The sequence below is a fragment of the Ursus americanus genome, chromosome 10 (genome assembly GCF_024610735.1).
Source record: "Ursus americanus isolate L20-20 chromosome 10, mUrsAme1.1.p, whole genome shotgun sequence".
Taxonomy (NCBI): Eukaryota; Metazoa; Chordata; class Mammalia; order Carnivora; family Ursidae; genus Ursus; species Ursus americanus.
Genome location: NC_142136.1, coordinates 74,097,790 through 74,121,242, shown reverse-complemented (window position 1 = coordinate 74,121,242; position 23,453 = coordinate 74,097,790). Strand labels below are relative to the sequence as shown.

The 23,453-nt window shown below is 42.0% G+C and overlaps 1 protein-coding gene across 4 annotated transcripts in view; it reads right to left on the bottom strand.

Annotated features, from left to right (window-relative positions):
- Positions 1–14,389: 14,389 nt before the first annotated feature.
- MIPEP (mitochondrial intermediate peptidase) overlaps positions 14,390–23,453 on the bottom strand; it is a 203,292-nt gene continuing 194,228 nt past the window's right edge. For 2 of the 4 annotated variants that reach the window (XM_045797092.2, XM_045797093.2), the window contains exon 19: positions 14,390–14,654. In XM_045797092.2, the coding sequence (XP_045653048.2) occupies positions 14,451–14,654 (204 nt within the window). In that variant the 3' untranslated portion in view covers positions 14,390–14,450. Of the gene's footprint in view, positions 14,655–17,376; positions 17,849–23,453 lie in introns of those variants that run through there. The other 2 variants (XM_087865234.1, XM_087865235.1) reach the window with 2 other exon arrangements.

Genomic DNA, 23,453 nt, shown 5'->3' with positions numbered 1-23,453 from the left:
AGTACACTGGCCAGCACAATATTTGAAGAGATAACGGCTCAAAATTTTCCAAAACATGAAAAAATGGTTAATCCTCAGATCTAAGAATCAGTAAATTCCAAGCAGGCTAACTAATAAGTAATCAGTAAGACAAACGAATCTGCAGCTAGATACATTATAGTGAAACTAAAAAATAACAAAGAGAAAAGTCTTAAAAAGAGTCAGAGCAGGAGGGAATAAAAACAGATAACCCTCAAAGAAGCAAGACTCAGATGAGCTATTGACTTTCCCATAGCAACAGTGAAGCCAGAAGGTGCGGGCATAGTTTGCAGAGTGTGATGAAAAAGCTGCCAACAGAAGTCTCTACCTGATGAAATATGCTCTTAAAATGAAATGAAATATTCTCATGATGAAACATTTGAAAAAAATAATGAATGAAATAAAACAAAGACTTAGTAGGCAAATGAAAATGGAGAGACTCTTCAGCAGATCCATATTGAAAGAAATTCTGAAGGTCATCTTTAAACCCACAATGAAAGTGAGAGGTGCAGGAAAGAATAAAAAGCACTCAAGATGGTAAACATACACTTGAATCCTAACGAATACTCACTATATGAATAATAAAAATTATACATATACATATAAAAACAAAAAACATATAGTTTCCAAACTAATAGAGGAAATAATTAAAAATGGAATAATAAACAATGCAGTAATAATAAATATTAATAAAGAATACAAGAAAGGAGAAAAAAAGAGAACATAAAATAGGTGAAACAAGCAAATCATATAGTAAGATGACTGATTTAATGGAAATGAATTAGTATTTTAAATAAACTAGGTGATCCAGCTAAAAGGCAAAGAATATCAGAATAAGAAACAATATACCATGTATAAAAGACACACCAAACATTTAAGGATATAGTAAAAGAATGGAAAATATAACATGAAAGCATTAATCAAAAGAAAACTATGAAGGCTTCCTGGGTGGCTCAGTCAAGCATCTGCCTTTGGCTCAGGTCATGATCTCAGAGTCCTGGGATCAAGTCCCAAGTCGGGCTCCCTGCTCAGTGGGGAGTCTGCTTCTCCCTCTCCCTCTGCCCGCCCCCACTCATGCTCTCTCACTCTCTCTCAAAAAAATAAGTAAAATCTTTTTAAAAAATAAAGAAAACTAGGAGCTATAATGAATCAGGCAAAATAGATTTTGAGCAAAAAAGTGTAACTAGAGATAATCACATCATAATGACAAAAAAATTAAATATCAGGAAGCTATAACTAGCCTAAACTTGATGTTAGCAATATGTCCTCAAATCTATAAAGCAAAAATTGACCACATTACAATGGTAAATAGATAAATCCACAACTATGGCAAGAGCTTTTTAACACATCTTTTAGTAAATGGTAGAATAAGCGGACAAAAGATCAAGAAAATGGCCATTGCACCTAACAACTAGAAAAACACATTCTTTTTAAGCACATAAAACATGCTTACTATGTTGACCAAATACAGGATGATTAAGCAGGTCTCAATACATTTCAAAAGATTGAAATAATACAGAATATGTGTTCTGACTAAACATAAGACTCACCTGTTAGACCACATGAGACTGTATTTTACACTGAGTAATCATTATAATGAAAATACTCATGTGAAAACCCTTGGAATGTAACTTAAAAAGTACATAGAAGTGGTTTATAGCCTTAAATGCATATTTTAGGAAAGACAAAAAGGTGGAAAATTAAAAATTAACGAGATAGGCATCTACCCAAGAAATAAGAAAAAGAACAGCAAAATAAACATGATGAAAGTTGGAGAGTATAATAAGTAGGTCAAAAATTAATAAAAAGAAAACAAACACAAAAAAAGGATCAACAACATCAACAGTTTGTTCTTGGAAGATGAATGATATTGACAAATTTCTCATGGGTCCAATCAAGACAGAAAAGAAGACACACACACACAAAAACGATATAAGTTAAATGTGAGTTTAACGTGATTTACATGATCTCAAAAAACACACACACACAATCTGAAAAATTGATTTGAAGAGGGATTTCAAAATTTGAAAAATCCCACCAACATAAGGGCTTATGAGAACAATGGGATGGGGCAGAAACTCAAAGTCCAGGAAGTGACCACTAACAAAATGAACACATGAATGATGAGTCCCACAGGAGAGCCCTTGATCACAGATCATAAAAATAGTCAGGCACAGTGCTGGCCCATGGAGAATGGAGCACAGGACTGGGTATGATCTGACACAAGCTGGAGGGAGGGGGGCTCCTTGCATTCAGGCACTTGATTTTATGTTCTTCCCATAAAGCTAAAAGTCTCCTTCTCAGCTAAGCAGAGGGCTTTCTCCTTTTCTGCTGCTGTTTACAAGTCAGCTCCCACTATCTTGAATTGCCTTGCTTAGAAAAAGATCTCCCATAAACCCATCCAACATCCACATTATTTGTTATCACTTGCCTATTTTCCAAGCAAGTATGACCTAACTTGCATGATGAAAAACACATATTGTAGCAGAACAGACTGTGACGCGAAGGAAAATGAGTCCATGGTTAAGAGTCTGGTATACATCATAAAAGGGCATCATCAACACTTTTATGCCAACATGATGTGGTCTGCTCTCACTCTCGAAGCTCTCACAGGCTCCTTGGCTTCCAGACTGAACTGGAACACGGGATTCATGTCCAGTTACTCCCAGGCCGGCTTGAATGTTCAGCCAGCAGCTCGTCCCCTCATGATCAGCAAAGTTGGCACCCAGCTCTATGTCCTGAATGAAATTCCCCAAGAATATTATCTTTACCATCTTCTCCCCCATTCTGGCTGCCTCTGCCCCTCAGGCAGTCCCATCCATCCCTTTTTCCTTTCAGGCCAATGGAACATAAATCCCTCAATGAGTTTAGGCTTTATCAACCAAAAGCCAGGGGAGGGGTTAAGGCAAATTTATATCTAGTAACATATCCTTCTATTCTTTAACTGAGATGTATATAAAATGCAGTGGAGTATGGGAGAAGATGTGCCTCTGTCTGGAGTAGCTGTGAGAAACTTCCCAGAGCATTTAGTGCTCCAGGTGAGACTTTGAAACATGTTCCAGGCTGGTTAGCAGAGGAGACAGACATCTTAAAGATAAAGAAGATAAATCTGAAGCTAGAGAAGGAAGAATGGGTGAAGTACAGAAATCACAGGAATGTGGGCAAGCCTCTTAGGTATTCTTGACAGGGCCTGGTACCCAGGAGGTACTTCAGTAAGGAACAACCACCAAAATTTAGAGAAGCATTGAGAAGGGTTTGCACCGCATCCTAAAAATTTAGTCTTTTCCCTACCAAAGACTCGGGTCTAATCATTGGGGAGCGCAGAGATTAGGTTGTGAAAATGATGGTCTTGATTGTCAAGTCATAAAGTAAGAAGGCACACAAGCTAATCTAACCTTCCTCCCCATGCAGGACTCCCTTCTGAAGCATCCCTGCCAGATGCTTATCAGCCTCCATTCCAACATTTCCAGTGATGGAAGGGCCCTTTTATCAGAATCCCTGAGTGATTGTTAGCAGCTCAAAGTATTAGCAAGATAGCCTTTATACTGAGTCAACACTAGACAGCCTCTGTGGCTTTAGGTCACTGACAGTGTTGCCCTTCTGGAGATCGTAGCTAAGTCTGATCCCTCCTCCCATGTGGCAGTTTTAAAAATGTCTGCAGAAGGCCATCATGTCTTTTCTCTAGGCTCTGTCCAGTTCTTTTCCCTATTTCTCATTTATCATGCCAATAGAACTTCCATTTGACTCTCTTCCTTGGATGAGACCTGCTTTGTTAAAATCTGAATTAGTCAGGGTTGTCTAGGAAAACAAAACTAATAAATATACATTAGGGGGGGTTCGTCATTTGTTCTATTCAGGGCTTTGGCTGATTGGATGAGGACCACCCACATTAGGGAGGGCAATCTGCTTTACTCAAAGTCCACCAATGTAAACATTAATCTCACTGAAAACACCTTCACAGAAACATCCCCAATGACGTATGACCACCTATCTGAGCTCCATGGCTCAGCCACATTGACACATAAAATTAGCCATCACAGTATCTATCTTGAGAATGTGGTGCATAAACCCAAACACAGCAAGCTGGCTGCATGACTGCAAAGCCCTGTGATGGGTGAGGAGGGTGTATTACATCATTATGCACTCTTCACCTACCTCTGGGGACAATGTGGACGGATCCATCTCTATGCTCCTCAGAGGCAGATGATCGTGGGATCCAATGGGCATTATATGCCATCCCGTTGCTCTTCTTCCCACTTTCCTGACCAGGTTTCTTGACAGACTATCTATACTGATTGCTTCCATTTCTTCATCTGTTATCCTTAATTTCTTTTCATCTGATTTCTCTCTCCACTCACCATTCCCTTAGGTCCTAAATTTAATAGGAGCTATGGCCTGGCACGCCCCTGACCCTCTGCAGCACTGGACACTATCGCCATCCCCACCCCTTCCCTCTCCTGGCTGATGTGATCCACCTCTCTTCCCATTTTATTCAGTTCAGCAACTTGCAATGGCTGTGTGTCACCCACTGCTGGGTGCTGGGGACAAAGAACCGCTCAGACCTCATTCCCCTTCAGTTCTCTAACTCTGTCTCTCTTCAGGCTCTTCCCTTTCGTGGTATAGAAGAAAAAGCACAGTAATATATAGATTGCACAGCACGCCATAAAATATGCAGTACCTGTTAACTAAAAACTGAGCTACTACAACATGCAAGACACTGTAGGAGACCCACCCCCAAACAACTAAGATGTAGCCTTTCACCTTTGGGAATTAACAGTCTAGTAGCAGGAGTCATAGACATGTTCACAAATACATACATTATCAAGCAGAAGGCACAAGAGCTCTTAAAAAGATTTCATTCTATGCCTTAAGTCAAGATCAAAGGAGAGAAACCTGCTTATGGTCTCAGGCCAGTGGCATCTGAGTTGAAAGCTGACATGAGTATAGGATTTGAGCATGTGGACCAGAAGGGCAGGAAGGACATTCCAGGCAGAAGCGGGTGCATAAGAAAGGCGCTCACAAGGTGAGACGGAAGGTCCACAGGGCCCAGAATGGGGGTTCAGTTTCATGCCAAATGTTTTGGCATTGTTTTCAAATGTTTGACAGGGACTCAGTGTAAGGGTTTTCTGGTAGCAACATGACATGGTGAGCAACATGCTTCAGGAGGGTCCTCTACTAGCCACTGAGTTGACCAGGATTGGGCCGTGATGGCACCAGTTCAGGTGGCGGCAAACGGGGCTGAGTCAGAGGGAGGCTTGGGGAAGTGGGAGGAGAAAGCTGGAGCACCAAGCAGAGGGAGGATCTTCAGGGATGGCCCAGATGGGGCGGAGGAAGATCAAGGTGAGTTCTTGGTTCAGAAATTTGGTGACTGAGAAGACAGTGCTGCTTTTAACAGAAGTGGGGCACTTAAAGCTACATGTAATGATGACTTCAAGGAAGAGGGAAGAATTTCTCATGTGTAAAGCCTGGGTATCTAAAAACTATTGCTTGTGCTCTGTGTACAAATGAGGTACCACTGAGGAGATGCAGTTTTGGACTTCTGGACTGAATGTCTGTGTCCCCCCAAACCACGTGTTGAAGCCCTAATCTCGATATGATGGTATTTGGTGGTGGGGGTCCCTGGGAGGTAATTAAGTCATGACAGTGGAGCCCCCATGAGGGATTAGTGCCCTCAAAAGAAGAGCCCAGACTAGCTTACTCTCTGCCATGTAAGGACACAGGGAGAAGGCAGCTGTTTGCAACTGGGAAGAGAGCCCTCACCAGAACCAGACCCTACTGGCTCCGATCTCTGACTTTCAGCCTTCAGAATGGCGAGAAATAAATTTCTGTTGTGTAAGTCCCCCAGTCTGTGGTACTTTGTTGAAGTAGCCAGAGCTAAGACACAATTAATGCCCTGAATGAATCCTTTACTGCTTGAGATGCTTGTAGGGGGTTCCACTTCCTTCCCTGAACTTCAGGGGACATGTGCATCCTCATTTGGTGGGGGAAGGACAAGTGAAACCCATGCCACAGCCAGGACCACTGACTCAAAAAAACAGATGTGCCTCAAAGGGTTTATAAAGGACAAGTCTGTCAACAGGGTCAAGAGCAGCAGAAAAAGTAGGGAATGTGACAATGGAGATAAAGTAGGCATGGCAATTCGAAAATCACCTCAGAGAACACTGTCTCACCAAGCGGTAGAAGCCAGATGGCAAAGAGGAGCTGGAGGCCCAGGAGGCCTCTCAAGAGGTTCTGGAAGCAAGGGGGTCAGTCAATGGTGGTGTGGGGACACAGATGAAGCGTCTTACAACTTACACTTGTCACAAACTAAAGCTACTTAATCATGACCATTTGAAACCCAAATGGCTTTTGAAGTTTATAAACTATGAACATTACTTAAAAACCCCATAAAATCTGCAACTTTTAGTTTGTGGGGCATGTAAATACAAAATCATCTGTCTAGTTTTGAGTTTTTCTGGTTCTTTTGGGCAGTAATCTACTTGTTTTTCCCGGAATCCTTTGTTCATTCATTTCCTGAGAGTAGACTTTCTTACTTCAAAGTGGACTCAGGCAGATCCGTCCACGTGACTTGCTGAGTGTCCATTTCAGTCTTCTTGTTCTTACCCATCACTTCCCACAAGAGCTTCCTGAAGACCTACTTGCCCTTCGTATCCTCGTCTGACCTGCAACGACACACCGGAAGTCCCTTGATTCTTTAGCACCTATTGACTACACTGTTAGCAACTGGAGGGCAGGATTCGGATTTTATTAAGCTTTGTATTTCTAGCACCCAGGACAGTGCTTAACAAGCAGTATGTGAATCAGTCGGAACAAATACCAACCGCACTGAGAATCCACACATGGATGGGCATGAATGAGACAAACACACTACACATGTCACACTTCCCATCACGCATGTTTTTACATGTTCCTTCCAAGTGATCCCGAGCTCAGCTACTCTCTGTACCATTAAGGACTTCACAGTTGTGTCCATCACCCCCAGCAGGACGTTAATGTTGCTCTCACTTAATGGGGCATTTAAGGAGTCCACTTAATGTCGTCATGAGTACATTCCCCTGGCCTTTGATCTCTCAGGAGGTATAGGGCTTACTAAGTATTTTAAGGTGATGTCTGATAATCAAATCAAAGAACTGCTGGCCAACAGTGATGAGTGTTCCCCCGCATCCTGAAGATGTGCCCTACACAACCCTTCTTTACATTCGTGACTCATTGCTCTGAAAGCACTGTGGAAAATCGGCTTTTTCACCTATTGTCTTAGTCCATGCAGGCTGCTGTAACAAAATACCACACACTGCATGACCTGTCAACAACAGGTTGTCGTTGGTTCCGGAGGCTTGAGGTTCGAGATCATAGTATCACATTTGACACACGAAATTTGGGAGGACACAAATGTTCATACCATAGCATGTGTTCTGGCTCTTATTATTATTAGTTTTTTAAATTTCTAAACTACAAAGCAAAGGGACTTTGAGAACACACAGTGAGCGATAAGCTTGCCAATGAAGAGCCATCTGTGGTGGTATGGAACTGGCTTATTTCATAAATGATCTGCAGATTATTAGAGACACACTGTGCTACGTAGTTGTCCACACTGCTTTCATCGTCTCTTTGTGCGCATTTACGATCTTGCTCTCAATCTACATGCTTTTTCTCCGACTGTAACACATTGATAATGCAGGTCTCGCCTCTTCTGATGCATGTGTGTCTGTATCTTTGAGTGAGCGCATCACCTTCAGAAGACGCCATCGTCCTGGTGAAGAAGAGAGTTTACAGGCTTACAAGACATGCCATAACCAGGGCTGCCCTCCACTTGCTGGCTGCCCTGCAGATTGTGGAGAAGAGCTTACCTCTGTGCTTCATTCCTACTAAACTCTGTGTAACTTGGGATGCCTTTGCTGGAAAACAACTCTGGTTCAACTGTGACCTCCATAAGGTTGTGTCAGGCAACAGGTCCCTGACATGCTGTCCTGTCGGGGGTCATCGCTTTTCAAAGCAAGAGAAAGTAGGACAGACAACCAGGCCTTCTTCTCTCCCTGCCTTTTTTTTTTTTCTAAAAATAGGAAGTCCTTCTGATTGCTAGGCATAAGCAATTACAAAAGACTGAATGTGAAAAGCATTACCTGAAGAGATAGAAACACAATTTGGTACTAAATTTAATGTATTTTTATTAAATTTATAAATCTTAATAAATCAACCTTCAGACATTTCTTTGAGTTAAAAAGCTCAAAATGGAGCTCTTCAGAGCAGCTTGACCTCACAACACAGGCAGGAAGGTTTGACAGGGCTTGCTCCTTTCCAAGGGCAGGGGTTTTCTACCTGCTCCCAGCTCACCCAGGGGCCCTCCAAGCTCTTCGCTAACAGCTTTTTCTCCCACATGACTGCTAAGAAAAAACAAAAATAACTTTGCGCTTGATGCCGAGTAAACATAAAAATCCATAAAGATAATTTCCCCCAATATCCAGGACGTTCACTTTGAGACTTCCCACTTCCTGCTAAATATCTGCAGATTAGCTAGGACTTGTATTTCAGAATTAAAGAAAGACCTGGCTCGGCCACTGAGCACCACTCCCAGTGAGTAAAGCCTTTTCTGCAACTAGCCATGTAAAGGACGCTGGAGTAAAAATTAACAAGAACAATGGGTCAAAAGAGGTTTCTAAACATATTCTAATGCGAACATACAGCCATGCTTGGGACTTCTTTGCTAAGGCTGGTTTGGTCCTGGTTTCCTTGGTGTTTCTTTAATTTACTGTTTTCATACATTCAAAAACAAAACAAAACAAAAACATCTCCTCACTGGTCCTTTTGTGAATTCTTCTTAAAGCAGCGATAGGAACAAACAGAAATTTCCATAAATCTCACCACTGTTAATAATAACTATATCTGATGGATTTTTAAGAAGTTTCCAGAAGGATCAATTTCCAACCTTCCATTCCTTCTATGTTTCAAGCCCGCTTGCACAATATTTCCTGTACCTGCTCCTCCTTTTCATGTCCTCGAATGCTTATTGCTTTATGCCCAACCACACTGGAGGCTTTGACTGATGTTCTGATACATATCTGGCACCTGAGATTGGCCAAAGACAGCTAAGCTGAGTCAGAAATGCTCCGGGCCTTACTGAGACACATACCTAAGGAATGGGTCAAGTGAGACAGGGAATGAAGTGCGAACTTCAAGGATGAGGGCCCGGAGAGGAGCGACTAACCCTTTTGGTAGGGTTTCTATTCAGCAACTGGAAAGAATGGAATGCCACTAACCAAAACAGTGACTCAGGAGGAGTATTTGGGACAAAAGATGAGTTTGATTTTGAAGGCTGACTTTGATGCGTCTTCAAGATATACAGGTAATGCTGACAGCTTGAGAAACACCTGGGATTCTAAAAGCAGCATGCCACTTGACAACCCACGTGGCTTCTTGATGCTCGGTGTTTGCATCATGGAAGGGAACATGTATAGACTATTCTGCCTGCTACTGGGGGACCTTCCTACGTCAAATGCATTTTATATTCCAGCATATGTTTTCTGGGTCTTTTATATATTACTTTTTTATATTCTGGAATCCTTTGTTATTTCATATTACAAAAAAGCTGACTTGTGGTTTGCTTTGCTAAGGTGAATTAACCACACTAATACCACAGGAGCTCTCCTTTGAGTTACTTTTCCAATCCATACCTACCATCTATTACAAGACGTTGCTTAAGGCCTGTCCCTCTGGAAGGATCCCTAACTAGTACTCTTGTGAGAATGAAGACTCGCCATCCACATTTTTCACCATCCACATGACTCCATGTGCTCAAGAGTTGGCTTTTACAGGGTCTCTTCCAAGTGTCACTCTACTGCGGGATCATTTACCCATGCCAAAGAATCGCTGTGAGGATAAACTATGTAAGAACAGGAACACAGTGTCTGCAGAGGGCAATTCGCCACAGACCGAGGGACTCTATGCTGGCGCATCTGGATTTCAGAAAGGCACCTGACACAGCTCTTCATGATCTTCTGTGTGTGGATAAGATAGAGAAATGTACCTGGAGGACAGCTCACAACTGCTGGATGATCATACTCAAAAGATGAAGGTTAAGTAATCTATCAACTTAAGAATGGTCACCAATGGCCCACCACCGCTTGTGCCTAGTTCTTGTTTGCTCACACATTTTTTTGTCAAGTTCGAGGGGCGCCTGGGTGGCACAGTCGTTAAGTGTCTGCCTTCGGCTCAGGGCGTGATCCCGGCGTTCTGGGATCGAGCCCCACATCAGGTTTCTCCGCTATGAGCCTGCTTCTTCCTCTCCCACTCCCCCTGCTTGTGTTCCCTCTCTCGCTGGCGGTCTCTCTCTGTCAAATAAATAAATAAAATCTTTAAAAAAAATAAAATAAAATCAAGTTTGAGTCATGACTTAGCTGAACACATTTACCTAATTAAGTGGCACATTTACCTAATTCCTCCCCTCCCCATCACCACACAGTTTAATATCAAGTTCTGTCAATGAATATTCCAGAATGTCTCTGTCTCTCCTCGCCATCCTATCCCAATCTGCCCTAATGCAAGTCCTCGTCTTTCCGGGTCTGATGTTTTAACATTACATCATATTCTACTTCATCTTCTATCTGTCCAAGGGCATTGGCCTCCTCAAGCAGAAGCACGGTGTATGACAGAAGGCTCTGTGGCCTGTGTGGGTCTTGTGACCATGCAACACTCCGTGTCAGTGTCTACATGCACACCCGAGTCTGCAGCAAATAAGCACGTTCCCCTGAAAACTTGTCTGAAGTGGGAAAGGCAGTGGCCGAGGAGCCAAAGAAGCTGCCTCTAGTTCTGCATCTGCCAGTGACCAGCTCTGCGACACTGGACAAGTCACCAAGCCTGCCTGCCTCACTAGTAACACAGTTACGCTATCTGCCCGTTGCCTCCTAGGGAGGAGCACTGCGTCAGGTAACTACATGACACGGTTCTTTGTAAACTGAAAAATGCCATGTATGTGTCGAGCACGACTGTTATTAATAGTTTATCTCAGTCACTTCTCCCAAATCAGACTAAACCGTGGGTATTAATACAATTTTTGACTATACAAATTGTTCCCTGTATGTTCCAGAGACATTTTCTGAATTTGCTTCCATCAGCCAAGCATTTCTTCAGAGTTGGAAGAATGCTTTAAATTTGGCTGTTGTGAATATTACAGTTTCTATAAATTTTAAGTTATTAAAATTAACACATTGTCTATCTTAAAAGGTTTGGGATAGAAGAAGAAAGGAAAAAAATAGAAGGCCAATATCCCAACACTAAAGAGAACCACGTTAACATTTTAGTCATTATCCTACAGTTCTTTTTAGTGTTTATGTATTCATAAGTACTTTAATTGGATTTTTGGAAGCTGGTGGTATATCATAACTACAGGAGAGAGTTTTTCCCAGAGGAACTGCTGTGCACTTATGGGCTTATTCCCATCATAAGGAAAAGCATTCAGAATAAAATAATTTGCTATTATGATTTATCCAGCTGTTATTGTGAAAAGAGGCAATGACCCCTCTGCATTCTTAGAAGCTCCGTAGAGATTTCCTTTCCTTTGATGCTTGGCCTAAACTACTTTTTCTTTTAGCCATTTTTAAAGAAAGGTACAAAGCTGGGATGTTTCCTGAGCCCTTGTATATCTGAGAATGCCATTTGGCATCTCGGCCTTTACCTCTCAAAACTACTTTTTTTTTTCATTGTCCTGTGGCATTTAATGGAGACGCACAATTGCATAATTTTTGTTCCTTTATGTGTAAGCCTATTATTTCCAGCTGAATGCTTTTAGCAGTTCCTTCCCACTTTTGTGAAAAATGTCATCGATAGGTACTCCAGTAAAGGGGGTTGGGAGTCCTATAATCAAATGTTTGGGAAATACTGGTGTCTATATGCAATGCCAGAGATGTTCTCTAATTGTAGGATTGCTAACCTTCGATCCTCAGCATTTCCCAAATGTGCTTCACAACAGGACCCTTTTGAGCTCACAGAGCACTAAGTAACAGTTACTGGTAAGGGTTCTGCAAAGCCCAATCTGGGATACACTGGTTTATAATTGTAATTATATTTATAATTAAACTCTCAAAAGAAAAGGCAAATTGTGTCTAAGCAAGGGTCTCTTTTCACTGTTTTCTTTGTTTCAGTTTGGAATGCAGGATTCTCTTCTTTTTTCTTTCTAAAAATTGTTGTAAAATATACATTACGTACAATTTACCATTTTAACCATTTTTAAGTGTTCAATTCAGTGGCAGTAAGTACATTCATTTTATTGGGCAACCATCAGAGATTCCCTCTTAAACTGCACACTCGTTTTTTTCTTTCCATCTTGGAAGTTTCCTTAAATTTGCCAAATAGCATGTACTCGCCAGAGCACCTACCCTGTGCTAGATGCTGTTTTGAGCACCGGGAATACAGGAGGATATAAAAGTTTATGTTTGGTTTTTACCTTAGACCCAACTGTTCTGGCTTCATCTTCAGGCATTCTATCATCCGGAGGAGGTGGCTCTCCACCCTGCTTCCTGGCCCTCCGCTCTCTCCACATCCCTTTGACCTACATTCTGAGATGTTTCCCAAGTTTGGCCTCAACAACTTTGCTCTTTTTTTTATTTTAATTTTTCATTATGTTATGTTAGTCACCATACAGTACATCCTTAGTTTTTGATGCAGTGTTCCATGATTCATTGTTTGCGTATAACACCTACTGCTCCATGCATGCTCTTTTCTGCTTGGATAATGCTTTAAACCATTGGATAACGTTTCCGTTTCTCTGTATTTCTTCCTTCCTTAGTCCACCTATCTTCTTTTTTAGCTTGCCCTATCACCTTATTTCTGCTCACCCTTTCTTCTATGGCTTCATTAATATTGTTTTCTCAAATCTCATTAAGAATACCAGAGAGGTTTTCTATGATGTGCTTTCCTTCCTTTAACAAAGAATTTCCCAAGTTATGATCTTCCAGGCAATCTCTCCTTTTCCTTTCTTCTGAAGAATGCTTGCACATAGGTTCCCCACAGATTTTTCTCCTCCCACACCTTCAGCTGAAAAGGGACTGGTAAAGACCCAGAGCTGTCTCACTGTCGGTGCACCTGTGACTGGTTAGAGCAACTTTTCAGACGTACTTATGACTGACTGGCAGGTCGATGTCAATTTCTTCAAGTCCATTCCTGGAACAGAGTTAGCATTTGTGTTGTGCAACTTTGTCAGTTAAGATCTTCCCTCACTTTGGCTCAGAGGCTGTGAAGAAAGGGGGTGGAGTGCAGACACAGCTATATTCCCCCTGGGCACTAGTACTGGGGCTCTTCCTGCTGCCATCATCCCCCCAAGCCTTTGTCCTCCCTTGGAGCTTTACTGCTAGGCTTGCCCCACTTCCTGCCCAAGTATTCTCTGAGAGATGCAGATTCCAAGTGTTCCCAGACTGAGAAATTCAAATGGGGAGCAGCTGGAAGAGGGATAAATGGAAGCCCCATGGCTGAGGTGAAAGTACCACCCAGGTAGTGGGCCAGCAGCTTGGCTCTCTGGCTGGTAACCCCCTTGGGTTTCTCAGTGCAAGCAGGAGGTGGGGACAGAATGAAAAGTCTCTCCACCTTGCATCCAGGGGGATCCGGCACGCCTGGGTCACTGACATTTGTTCATCTGGTCTCATCTGTTTCTGGGATTGTAGAAATTCCTCCAGATCCTGTGCATTGGCTGGACATGTGTCCTAGTTGTGGCGATTTCAAATCTGGCCTTTTGCACCATCTTTGGTCATTTAGTGAAAAGTCGAAGAGGCTGCTAGCAGATGTCATTTTAAGCTAAAGTCTATAAATAAATTCTTGACTTTGATGGTGGGAAAACCACACTGAAGAATTTCTTTTCTATTATTAACACACAGTGATACAATATGCAAGAATGAAAAGCAGATGGGTTCAGGATGAAGTCAGACATGGTATGAATCCCCCTTTCCTCATTTATGCTGGATCTTGACACATCACTTGTTAATTGCACTTATCTTTGTACATTCATAATCAAGCCACAAAAGCACAATTTCAAGTCCTCTCTGTTCTGAGTCCATCTGTGTAGTCTAAGCACGCAGAGCAACTCAGTGCAGTCAATATAAGTACTCTGGGAACCATACTTCCTCCAAGCGCATTTTCCAATGGTAATCATTCAAAAGAACTATATTGTGTAACTCTCCCGAACTGTTTCAAACTAAAATAAGTTTGCTTTTAATTGAGTCTCTAATTCAACCAATTAGAGATCGATGCAAGGGGAAAAGCTCAACAGGAGACTGGTTGGCTTAAGGAAGTGCCCATACCTTGAATTTAACAACACAAGGCTCTAGTTTTTATTAGCTCGCTGAGTGGATTTCCATATGTTCAAAAATCTGCCAAACAGGCTAAAAGCCAGCATAATTAAAACAAATTATTTATTCCAAGTTCCATCAGTTAAGGGTTTTCAGAAGTTATTACAGAAGTGAATACTGAAATCCAGAACGAGTGTTCACAGCTGCAGCATTTACAGCAACGTTCATATCTACACGACCTTGATTTAAAAGAGCCAAGGTACTTCCATCACTCAGAATCCATGAGGAAGGTTTCAAAGTCCGGATCCAAGTCGGAAACAAGGGCACTGACAAAGTCATCAACAGAAGGGCACTTCTGAAGCATACCTGCAAACAAAGAAAAGATCAGCCAGCCCATCCACCTGCAGACAATAAAGACGGACAAAGACACTCTACACGAGGGGAACGTTCTGGCCTTTTGAAATGGGAGCTTGTATGACCTGTCTATGTAAACACTATAAGAAGTCATGAGTGAAAAAAATTCTTGGGCAGTGGGTAGACCCTGAGGCTATTTATGATTTTAATGTATTTTTACTATCTAGTCAGCAGCTAACATAGAGATTTAGGACCAAATTCGTTTCCCAGGAGTTTTTATATGGCAGCTATTACTATATACTTAGAGTGATGTTAGAAGGGAAATTTTTAGTTATCTTTGGGCGCATTGGTTCTGAACTTAATACGTTTAGTTGTTTATCAAGTTTTATTATCAAGTTCCATACACTTTAAAATCAATCAAATGTTATTCTTTTGTGGAAATCTTGTATCAGAATCAAGTTATTGGCTTTCCTCCAGATTTTCCTATTTTGGAGAACTACTAGCTTTGCAACTTTCTAACTGGGTAATGAGGAAGTCAGTTAAAAATCTCTGGTACTCAGATTTCCTCATCTAACATTCAAGGTGGCTATCAAGATAAAACAAGAAAATGTAGTAGAAAACAATGAGGCATGTGTCTAGCACATATTCATAATTCAGTAAAAAGCTAAATCTATCTCTACTCTTCATTCCAAAGGAGCCAAAGACGAATATTCTGTTGCCTTGACCTATATTCTTGGCAGATGACACTAACTCAAGGGTTGGACAGTGCTCTGTACACTGGCATTTAACTTGGTGGTGGATCCCATAAAACTCATTCCAACACGGAGACATTAAAAGATTGCCAGAGTCCTCTATTACCATCTCAATCTTTAATGCAATTCAATACAATATACCTTGAGTATTTGCTGTGTGTAAAGGATCAGGCCAGGTCAGTCAAAGACAAACAGGCTAAGTCACAATATGACTAACTGTAAAAGCTAAAATTATGAAGCATGTTGAAGAAAATACCTTTGCGACTTTGAGGTATGCAAAGGTTTCTTAGTACAAGAAAGTAATAACCATAAAAGAAAAAAAACTGCAATATTAGATTTCATCAAAATAAGAAAATTCTATTCTTTAAAAGAAACAATGAAGAAAATGAATAGGTAAATAACAGAATGAGAGAAAATACTCAACATAATATATATCTCATATTGGATTGGTATCCAAAATATATAAAGGATTCCCTCAACTTATCATAAAAAGAATTTTAAAAAATTTAAAATGGACAAAAAATTTGGGTAGACCTTTCATGAAAGAAGACAACCAAATAAACACAACTAACAGGCACTGAGAAGATACAACATCATTGTCATCTGGGAAAAGAAAACTGAAACCATGATGACACACCACAACACACCCACCAGAATGGCTAAAATTACAAAGACCAAATGTAGGCAAGGCTGTGGGCCACACATCAGTGGTGGAAGGGTGAAATGGTACAACCACTTTAGAAAAAGATCTAGTGGTTTCTTATAAAACTAAGCACATACCTACCCTATGACCCAGCAATTCCTCCTAGGTATTTACCTAAGGGAAGTGAAGGTATGTCAACAAAAAAGGACTTTATAACCCAAAACTGGAAACAACACAAGTTTCTCTGAACAGGATATGGATAAACATACATGGTATATTTGTTAAAAGAAATATCACTCAGCAACAAAAAGAACCACCCACTGATACGTGCAACAACATGGATGAATCTCAAAAAGTCTTACACAGGGGAGTACATCCTGTTTGATTTCATTTATAGGAAATCCAAAGTGGGCCCAACTAATCTGTGGTGAAAAAACATCAGAACAGTGGATGCTATTTGGGAGTGGAGATGACAATCGACTGAGAAGGGACACTAGCGAACTTTCTGGTGTGATGGTAATGTTGTATATGTGGATAGTGGTTGATTATGAAGGTGCATACTTGCGTCAGAATTCATTAAGTGGCACAGTAAAGATTTATGCATTTCACCGTATATAAATTTTATCTAAAAAAGAAAAGTAAACAAATATGCATATAAAAATGTCTGGAGTAAAATGTACTGCTGTCTGACATGTGCTTTGTAAAATTACATATATTATATATATAATATGCATACACGATAGATTAATGGGCTGATGGAGGAATGGATGGCTGGATGTGTGACAAAGACAACAAAATGTTCACTGTAGAATCTAAACGGCAATTATATGAGTGTCTACTGTGCTATTCACTCAACTTTTCTGTATGCCTGAAAATGTTCAACATAAAACTTTTGGGAAAAAAAATCAACTGTGGGTGTAACAGCATACAAAGTGTAATTGGTGGGAGAAGAGAGGGTGGAAGATGAATTCTGATGAGAGATTCAGAAGGCTGTGTGGAGGGTTGGGATCTGAGTAGAAACTTGAAGGACGGAGAAGATTTGGGTTCAAATTAGGGCTCTCCAGGTGAAGAAGACCATGCAGAAAGGCACCAAGGTGGGAAAAGGCAGAATGTATACTGACCATGAAGTGGTCTGGTGGAGCTGGAGGAAGGCTGGAGGAGGCTCTGGGAGACATGTTTTGTGAAGACTCTAAGGTTTGGAACCAGAGTGACCAGGATCAGCTTGTAACTGAGCTAGAACGCTGGATGGAAACCAATAGCTTGTCACGTTTAGGTGCTGGGGGGTGTTCCAGGTGGGGGCCACCAGGCCTCAGTCAGCAGTGAGAACAGAGAGCTCAGGGGCGGGCCCCAGACGGGACACACGATCATGGTCATTCCCAGCGGTGAAAGCGAGCACGTGGGAAACTGCCCAAGGACTGGCTTGTGTGGTGGACATAAAAACAGCAGCTCCAAACACACACTCATAAGCCACTAACTAGACCTGGAGTAGTTAAGAACAATAAGAATATTGTAATATTTTCAACTGTGGACCAAAATATTTTCATCCTCATTCCAATTCAAATTCTACTATCTCCATTCAGGAATGATCTGAGAAATAAGGAGCAGTTACTCCAAGATAATATCATTGTTCTGCCTTTATTTACAACACGGAAGTTCAAAACACAATTTTCTTTTTATAGTAAAATAATTTCTATGGGTGTAGGAAGGGCTTTCCTCTGATCCAGCTGTGTCACTGAGGATAGAAATGCTGAGTCTTTGATGATTGCTAGTGTAGCACATTTCCCACTGGCTCCTTTAGATGTAGGTTATTGCTGAAGTAGAAGCAAACTGATTAATAAATCAGGTTTCATGCAAAGTTTCTTAATGTAGGGAACAGCTGTAGGGAAAACATTTAAACATGGCATCAAATGTGTTAACCTATTACACCCTTTTCTTCCTTTTAGTACGTGAAACATTCTATAATTAAATGACTGGTCATTTATAATTAAATGCCTGGAACTCTCAGAAGGTAAAAACCCGTCTATTCAGAGCCAACCTATTCAGTTAAGCATGGCCTCTTGCCCCTTTGAAGTGGTTCATTTTAACTCGACAAACTTCCAATATAAATATGACCTTGCTCTGTCCTTCTCGGGACATGGACCTAACTATCACACATCCTTCTCCAATTTCCTATCCTCAACCATGCCTGCATCTCAGAGAACAGCAATCGTGGCCACAGCAAAAGCTTTTAAAAACATACACACTCTTGGTATTTTTAAGTCAAATCTGGTCAGCAGTAAATGGTTTGGTAATTTTGTACATCATGTGACTGCTAAAGATGAAGGTCCCCAAAAGAGGAAATCAAGACCCAAAGGGATAAAGAATAGCTCCTGAGGCAAGATTTCTCTTGGCATATTGTCATGGTATCCTTGCTTTAATTAGATTTAAATGTTCTGCAAGTGTCAACATGAACTTCTACACAGAGAATTAAAAGAAAAACGCAGTGTTTTCAGGCAGTTCCCCAAGTCAGAAAAATTGAAATTAGCTTTTATATGTGTGTATGGTCAAAAAAATTCCAGGAACTCTTTGATTTTTTTAAGAAGCTGACAAAGATGTCCCCTTTGTCTTCAAGTCTTGATCTTAGAGGGTGATGATTAGACCCGCAGTTTCTTGGGAGCCCCTGGGAGCCAGCTTGGGGCTGTTAAGTCCAAAAGTGGGTGGAACTTACAAACATATTTCACTATGAAAGTCACCTAATTTGGGGGGGGGGTGGGGAGACAGACTGATGTTGCCAAAAGGACTGATATTGCACAACTCCAAAAAGTGTTGACAGCAATGTAAGAAAGACAAAACTGCATTAGGACAGACATTGTACATATTAGTTCACAAAAAGGAAAAGAGGTAGTTGAGTTTCATCTACTTGTCCTAGAGGAAGAGAGAATATATAATGAGTAGTTGAAGAATGATGATTTAATTTATTTTTCTCCTCATTTTACCTGAGAGGCAAATGGGCTAATAAAAGTTGGTACAAGCCAGAACACTTTCGTCTCGACTGCTCTGCTCAGACTAGCATGTTTCATAACCTTGAAGTACGAGGGCAATTATGCCGGGCCTGACTATAATAAATTATGATATCAAAAGGATTCTAAGACTGACTCTTGAAGCAATAAGGGTTTCCAAGTCATACTATGTGCCTTCTTTCTAGTGCCTACTGGCACAGAGCTGGAAATAAAGATAAAGATACCAGGCAGGAGGACCTGACCCCCACCCCCAGGGCTGGTCTAGAAAGGGCTTATGGGAAAACGAACACCAAAGTGATAATGGCAGTTATCTGCTGAGCATTCACTGGGTGCCAGGCACTGTGCTAAAACACACCTGTGAGGAAACTATCTCAGAAGTAAGAAAACAGAGCAGAGAGAGGTCACACAACTCCTACTTTTTTTGTTGAACCCTAGAAGGCAGGTGCCAGAGCCCATGTTCCCAGACAACTGTGATATGTTATATTGCCTCAGGCCCTAGAATTTTGCAAAACAACACATTCTAAAAGGGTCCATATTTCAACATCAGCATCTCGATTATGACAAAACCTGCCTGTGTGGAGGTATTCTCTGAGGGGTGGGGGAGAGTCTGATAGCTTCCTGATGCCACCCATGGCTATATGGACCCAACTTATTTACTGTCCCCTTACTGCCTTGAAAACAGAGCCAAAATGTCCATTGCTTTGGGGGCAGGTGGGTTTTGGTGCTACCGAGGACATTTCACCCCCAGTCACAACTACTTAGCTGTGCATGGAGGTAGAGCACAGAGAACGCGGGGAGCATGCTCTGCTGTAGAGCTGGGGACCAGGAAAATGGCCCTTCCTCTCCGGGCATGATGCTCGGCCACGCTTGGCTGCCGCTGTAGCTGTAGGCATGATACTGGCAGAAAAAAGTAGCCAGAAGCTCTGCACTTAAGGATGTTTTCTGGGTGGCCTCCAAGTATCTGTGGTAACCCCTTGCAAACAGAAGCCCTTCCATGTTTAAGGGGCCCCCAACTATGCCTATTTTTATGCTTTTACCAAGAACGGATTCTGTCAGCTCCAGGATGAGTCGTATATGCGTACAAAGCTGCAAGTTCACGCCCTGTTAACCTGTGATATGTAATACATAATCTAACCAGGCCATCATTTAAATATCCACACATTCTTGGCGGGAACTCTTTAACCTCCTGAGTGCCCGTCTGGATGTGCAACTAATACAATTCTTTGAGAACACGACAGGGCACCTGGTTGGCAGTGTGATTATGCCTCTAAGACAAGACGGACTCTTACTCTGGTCCCTTCTACCAAGCACCTCAAGAATACAGGAAATGACTGGGGCCCTTAAAACATTAGAATAATTTGGAGTATTAGAAGAGAAGTAGAATAGTTACATCTCCTCTTTGGGTCCATTTCCTATATTGCTGAACACAAAGCAAGGGTGCCCAATCCAATGAAACTGTGGTTGAGTGTGACCAAACTTTAGTGAAAGCAAAGAAGGGCAACTGAAGTAACTAGAAAAAAAAATCTCTGTAAGGGTTTTTTCCTTCAACCACTCACTCACTCACTCACTCAGGATCAGAGTGCCTAAAGCCAACTGAAGGCAGGCAAAAAAATCACTTAACTATTTATTAGAAAGACAGAGTATATATACTGTATATAAACATGACTAAGAATCTATTTTGTAGAAATATATGTTCTAGGAGTGTAGTTCTCCGACGAACATCATGGGTATCACCTGGGAACCTGCTAGAAATACAAATGTCGTGTCTGGACCCCCGGGCCTAACTCATCAGGAACTGGGAGTGGGCTCGGCAGTCGCTGACCCTGATGAAGTGTGAGAACCACAGCCCAGATGGACATGTGGAAACTGATTAAAGTGGAAAATGAGATCGGGTTTCTCTCCACTGGCAACCATAACTTGAAAAGTACGGGGCAAGAAAGATGTCTTCATTTTCTATTTAACTAAACTAAAAAATATTTGTTTCTTAAGCGAAATGGGAAACAATCTTAGGAAACAAAAGTAGGATTTGTTTGGGACGCTGTTCAAAGTTATGATTACCAAGCCTCAAGAGAGAGGACACAGCTGGCTGGAAAAGCACCTAAAAGGATCAAGTGGATTTGGCATGAAAATACTCTGAAAATCTGGGGGCGGAGGAGGAGGCCAGAAGGGAAGCTGCCATAAGGCACAGAGCTGTGGGAGGAGTGTGACACCGTGACTGGCCTCGCCCGAGAGGTCTCCCAGATGGGGGGCATGCTTCAGGGGTTGGCAGCAGGGTTTTTATTTTAGAAAAGGGAGCAGAGTGTATTTTGCTCACTAGCAACTCCCTGAGCAACAGTACTTTGTGTTTATTGATTATTGACTCTCTTGTGAGGACAGCTCAGAACATATTTGAGAGTGTACAATTCTGACTGCTCTGAGCTTGACCTCTACATCAGACCTCAGTCACTAGGAACCCAGAGGGCCCAGTTGGGTCTCCTTCTCCAGGAAAAAGACCAGGAAGTCACTATAGGAGCCGCTGGTCAGCAAGCACATCATGAATTCTGTGAAAATGGAGTCATCCGAGGGTGATTCATAATGGAGAAGGTGCCAGATGTTGCTGAGGTCGACGTGGCAAGCTCCCTCCTTTAAGAGGTGCAGAAAGGACGCCCCACCTGACTGCTGAGCCCCACGCACCATGGCAGTGAAGAGAACCATAGCCATGCCCTACTCCATTTAAGACAGAGAGTCTGGGTGCCTGGGGGGCTCAGTCGGTTAAGCGTCTGCCTTTGGATCAGGTCATGATCTCAGGGTCCTGGGATCCAGCCCCACATCGGGCTCCCTGCTCAGTGGGGATTCTGCTTCTCCCTCTGCCTCTGCCCCTCCCCACTGCTCGTGCTCATGCACTCTCTCTCTCTCAAATAAATAAATCTTTTAAAAAATTTTTAAAAAATAAGATGGAAAGTCTGTTCAAACATTTACAAAAAATTAAATGTTCTGAGTGCCTGTGTGCCAAGCACTGTGTGTGAAAGACACTAGGCACACAGGTATGAGCGGGATATTATTTCTGTTCTTGACCAGTTCATTATTTGGGGAGAACATGGAAATACATAAAGTTAATGTAGAACAAAGGTGTATATAAGGTACAGAATTGGTGCAAAGGAGGGAGTGATTGAGTCAGGGGCCTATCGCGACACGAGCACCTGAAGACTCCGTCCGTTCCTTCTCCTGAGACGGGGAAGCTGCTCCTGCAGGCCCTGCTGGGACTTTTCACTTTGATTTTTGTAGCTACCTCCATATTGTTCCAAAACATTCTGCTTTGATAAGCCAGACCTGGTTCTATTTTTTTCAAGAAGATTCCCAGTTGATAAAAAGATCAGTTCACAAGTTATTAAAAGGGACGCCTGGGGACACTGATATTTTTGTTTGATTAAGGATCAACTTTCTAGACCCAGAGCTTGAACAGGTAATTTTTTTTTTTCATTTAAATGACTCTGTCTTTCCTCAGACTCATAAAGTCTGAGTGATATACAGCAAGCTTTATGTTGGATTTCCTCTCTCAAAGTTCATTGGGGAAGAAGGGTATTCCTGGCCAAAGAGGAAACACAAGCATTCCTCTGCCTCACCGTCTTGGCCAGGTGTGGGAGGAGTGTGATGGGAGGTCTGCTAAGAAGCAGGGTGGTGGGGGGCGCCTGGGTGGCACAGCGGTTAAGCGTCTGCCTTAGGCTCAGAGCGTGATCCCGGCGTTATGGGATCGAGCCCCACATCAGGCTCTTCCGCTATGAGCCTGCTTCTTCCTCTCCCACTCCCCCTGCTTGTGTTCTCTCTCTCGCTGGCTGTCTCTATCTCTGTCAAATAAATAAATAAAATCTTAAAAAAAAAAAAAGAAGCAGGGTGGGATTGTCTTAGTAGTTTTTGGGTCCTCCTGATGCTGGTTTTTTCCTTGCAGAACGAAGGGGAAAAAATGGCCCTTACATTTGTGAGTTTCAATGGTGCAATGAAAGTTCGTAGATTGGATGTGCGACCAAAGCTGTCCAGGAGAGCTGAGGCCTGGGTGTTACACATTTGGGTCGATGTAGGCCTGCTATCTATGGAACTGGCCAGACGTTCAGAGCCCAAGATGGCCAGGGACAAATAACTCAGCAGTTCTGTTAAAACCAAAGCTAAAAGCCAATCATAATCTTACATTCTAGACACTGGTGCTTGCTTTAAATTATATCAGTCAAGTTTATAGTTAAGGACCTACAGATCTCATTTATTTAAGGGTCAGACTGGTGGACCAAGAAAAGCTATAGGCTCCCAAAAAGAAATGTCCTGGGGACCCCTTACTGGAACCATCGCCTGCTCTACCAGAAGCAGCAGAGTCACTACCATGTGGTTTGATAAACAGCCTTGGGGGCAATGCGCAGGTTAGGATTTTAGGCTGAATAGCACATTTTCT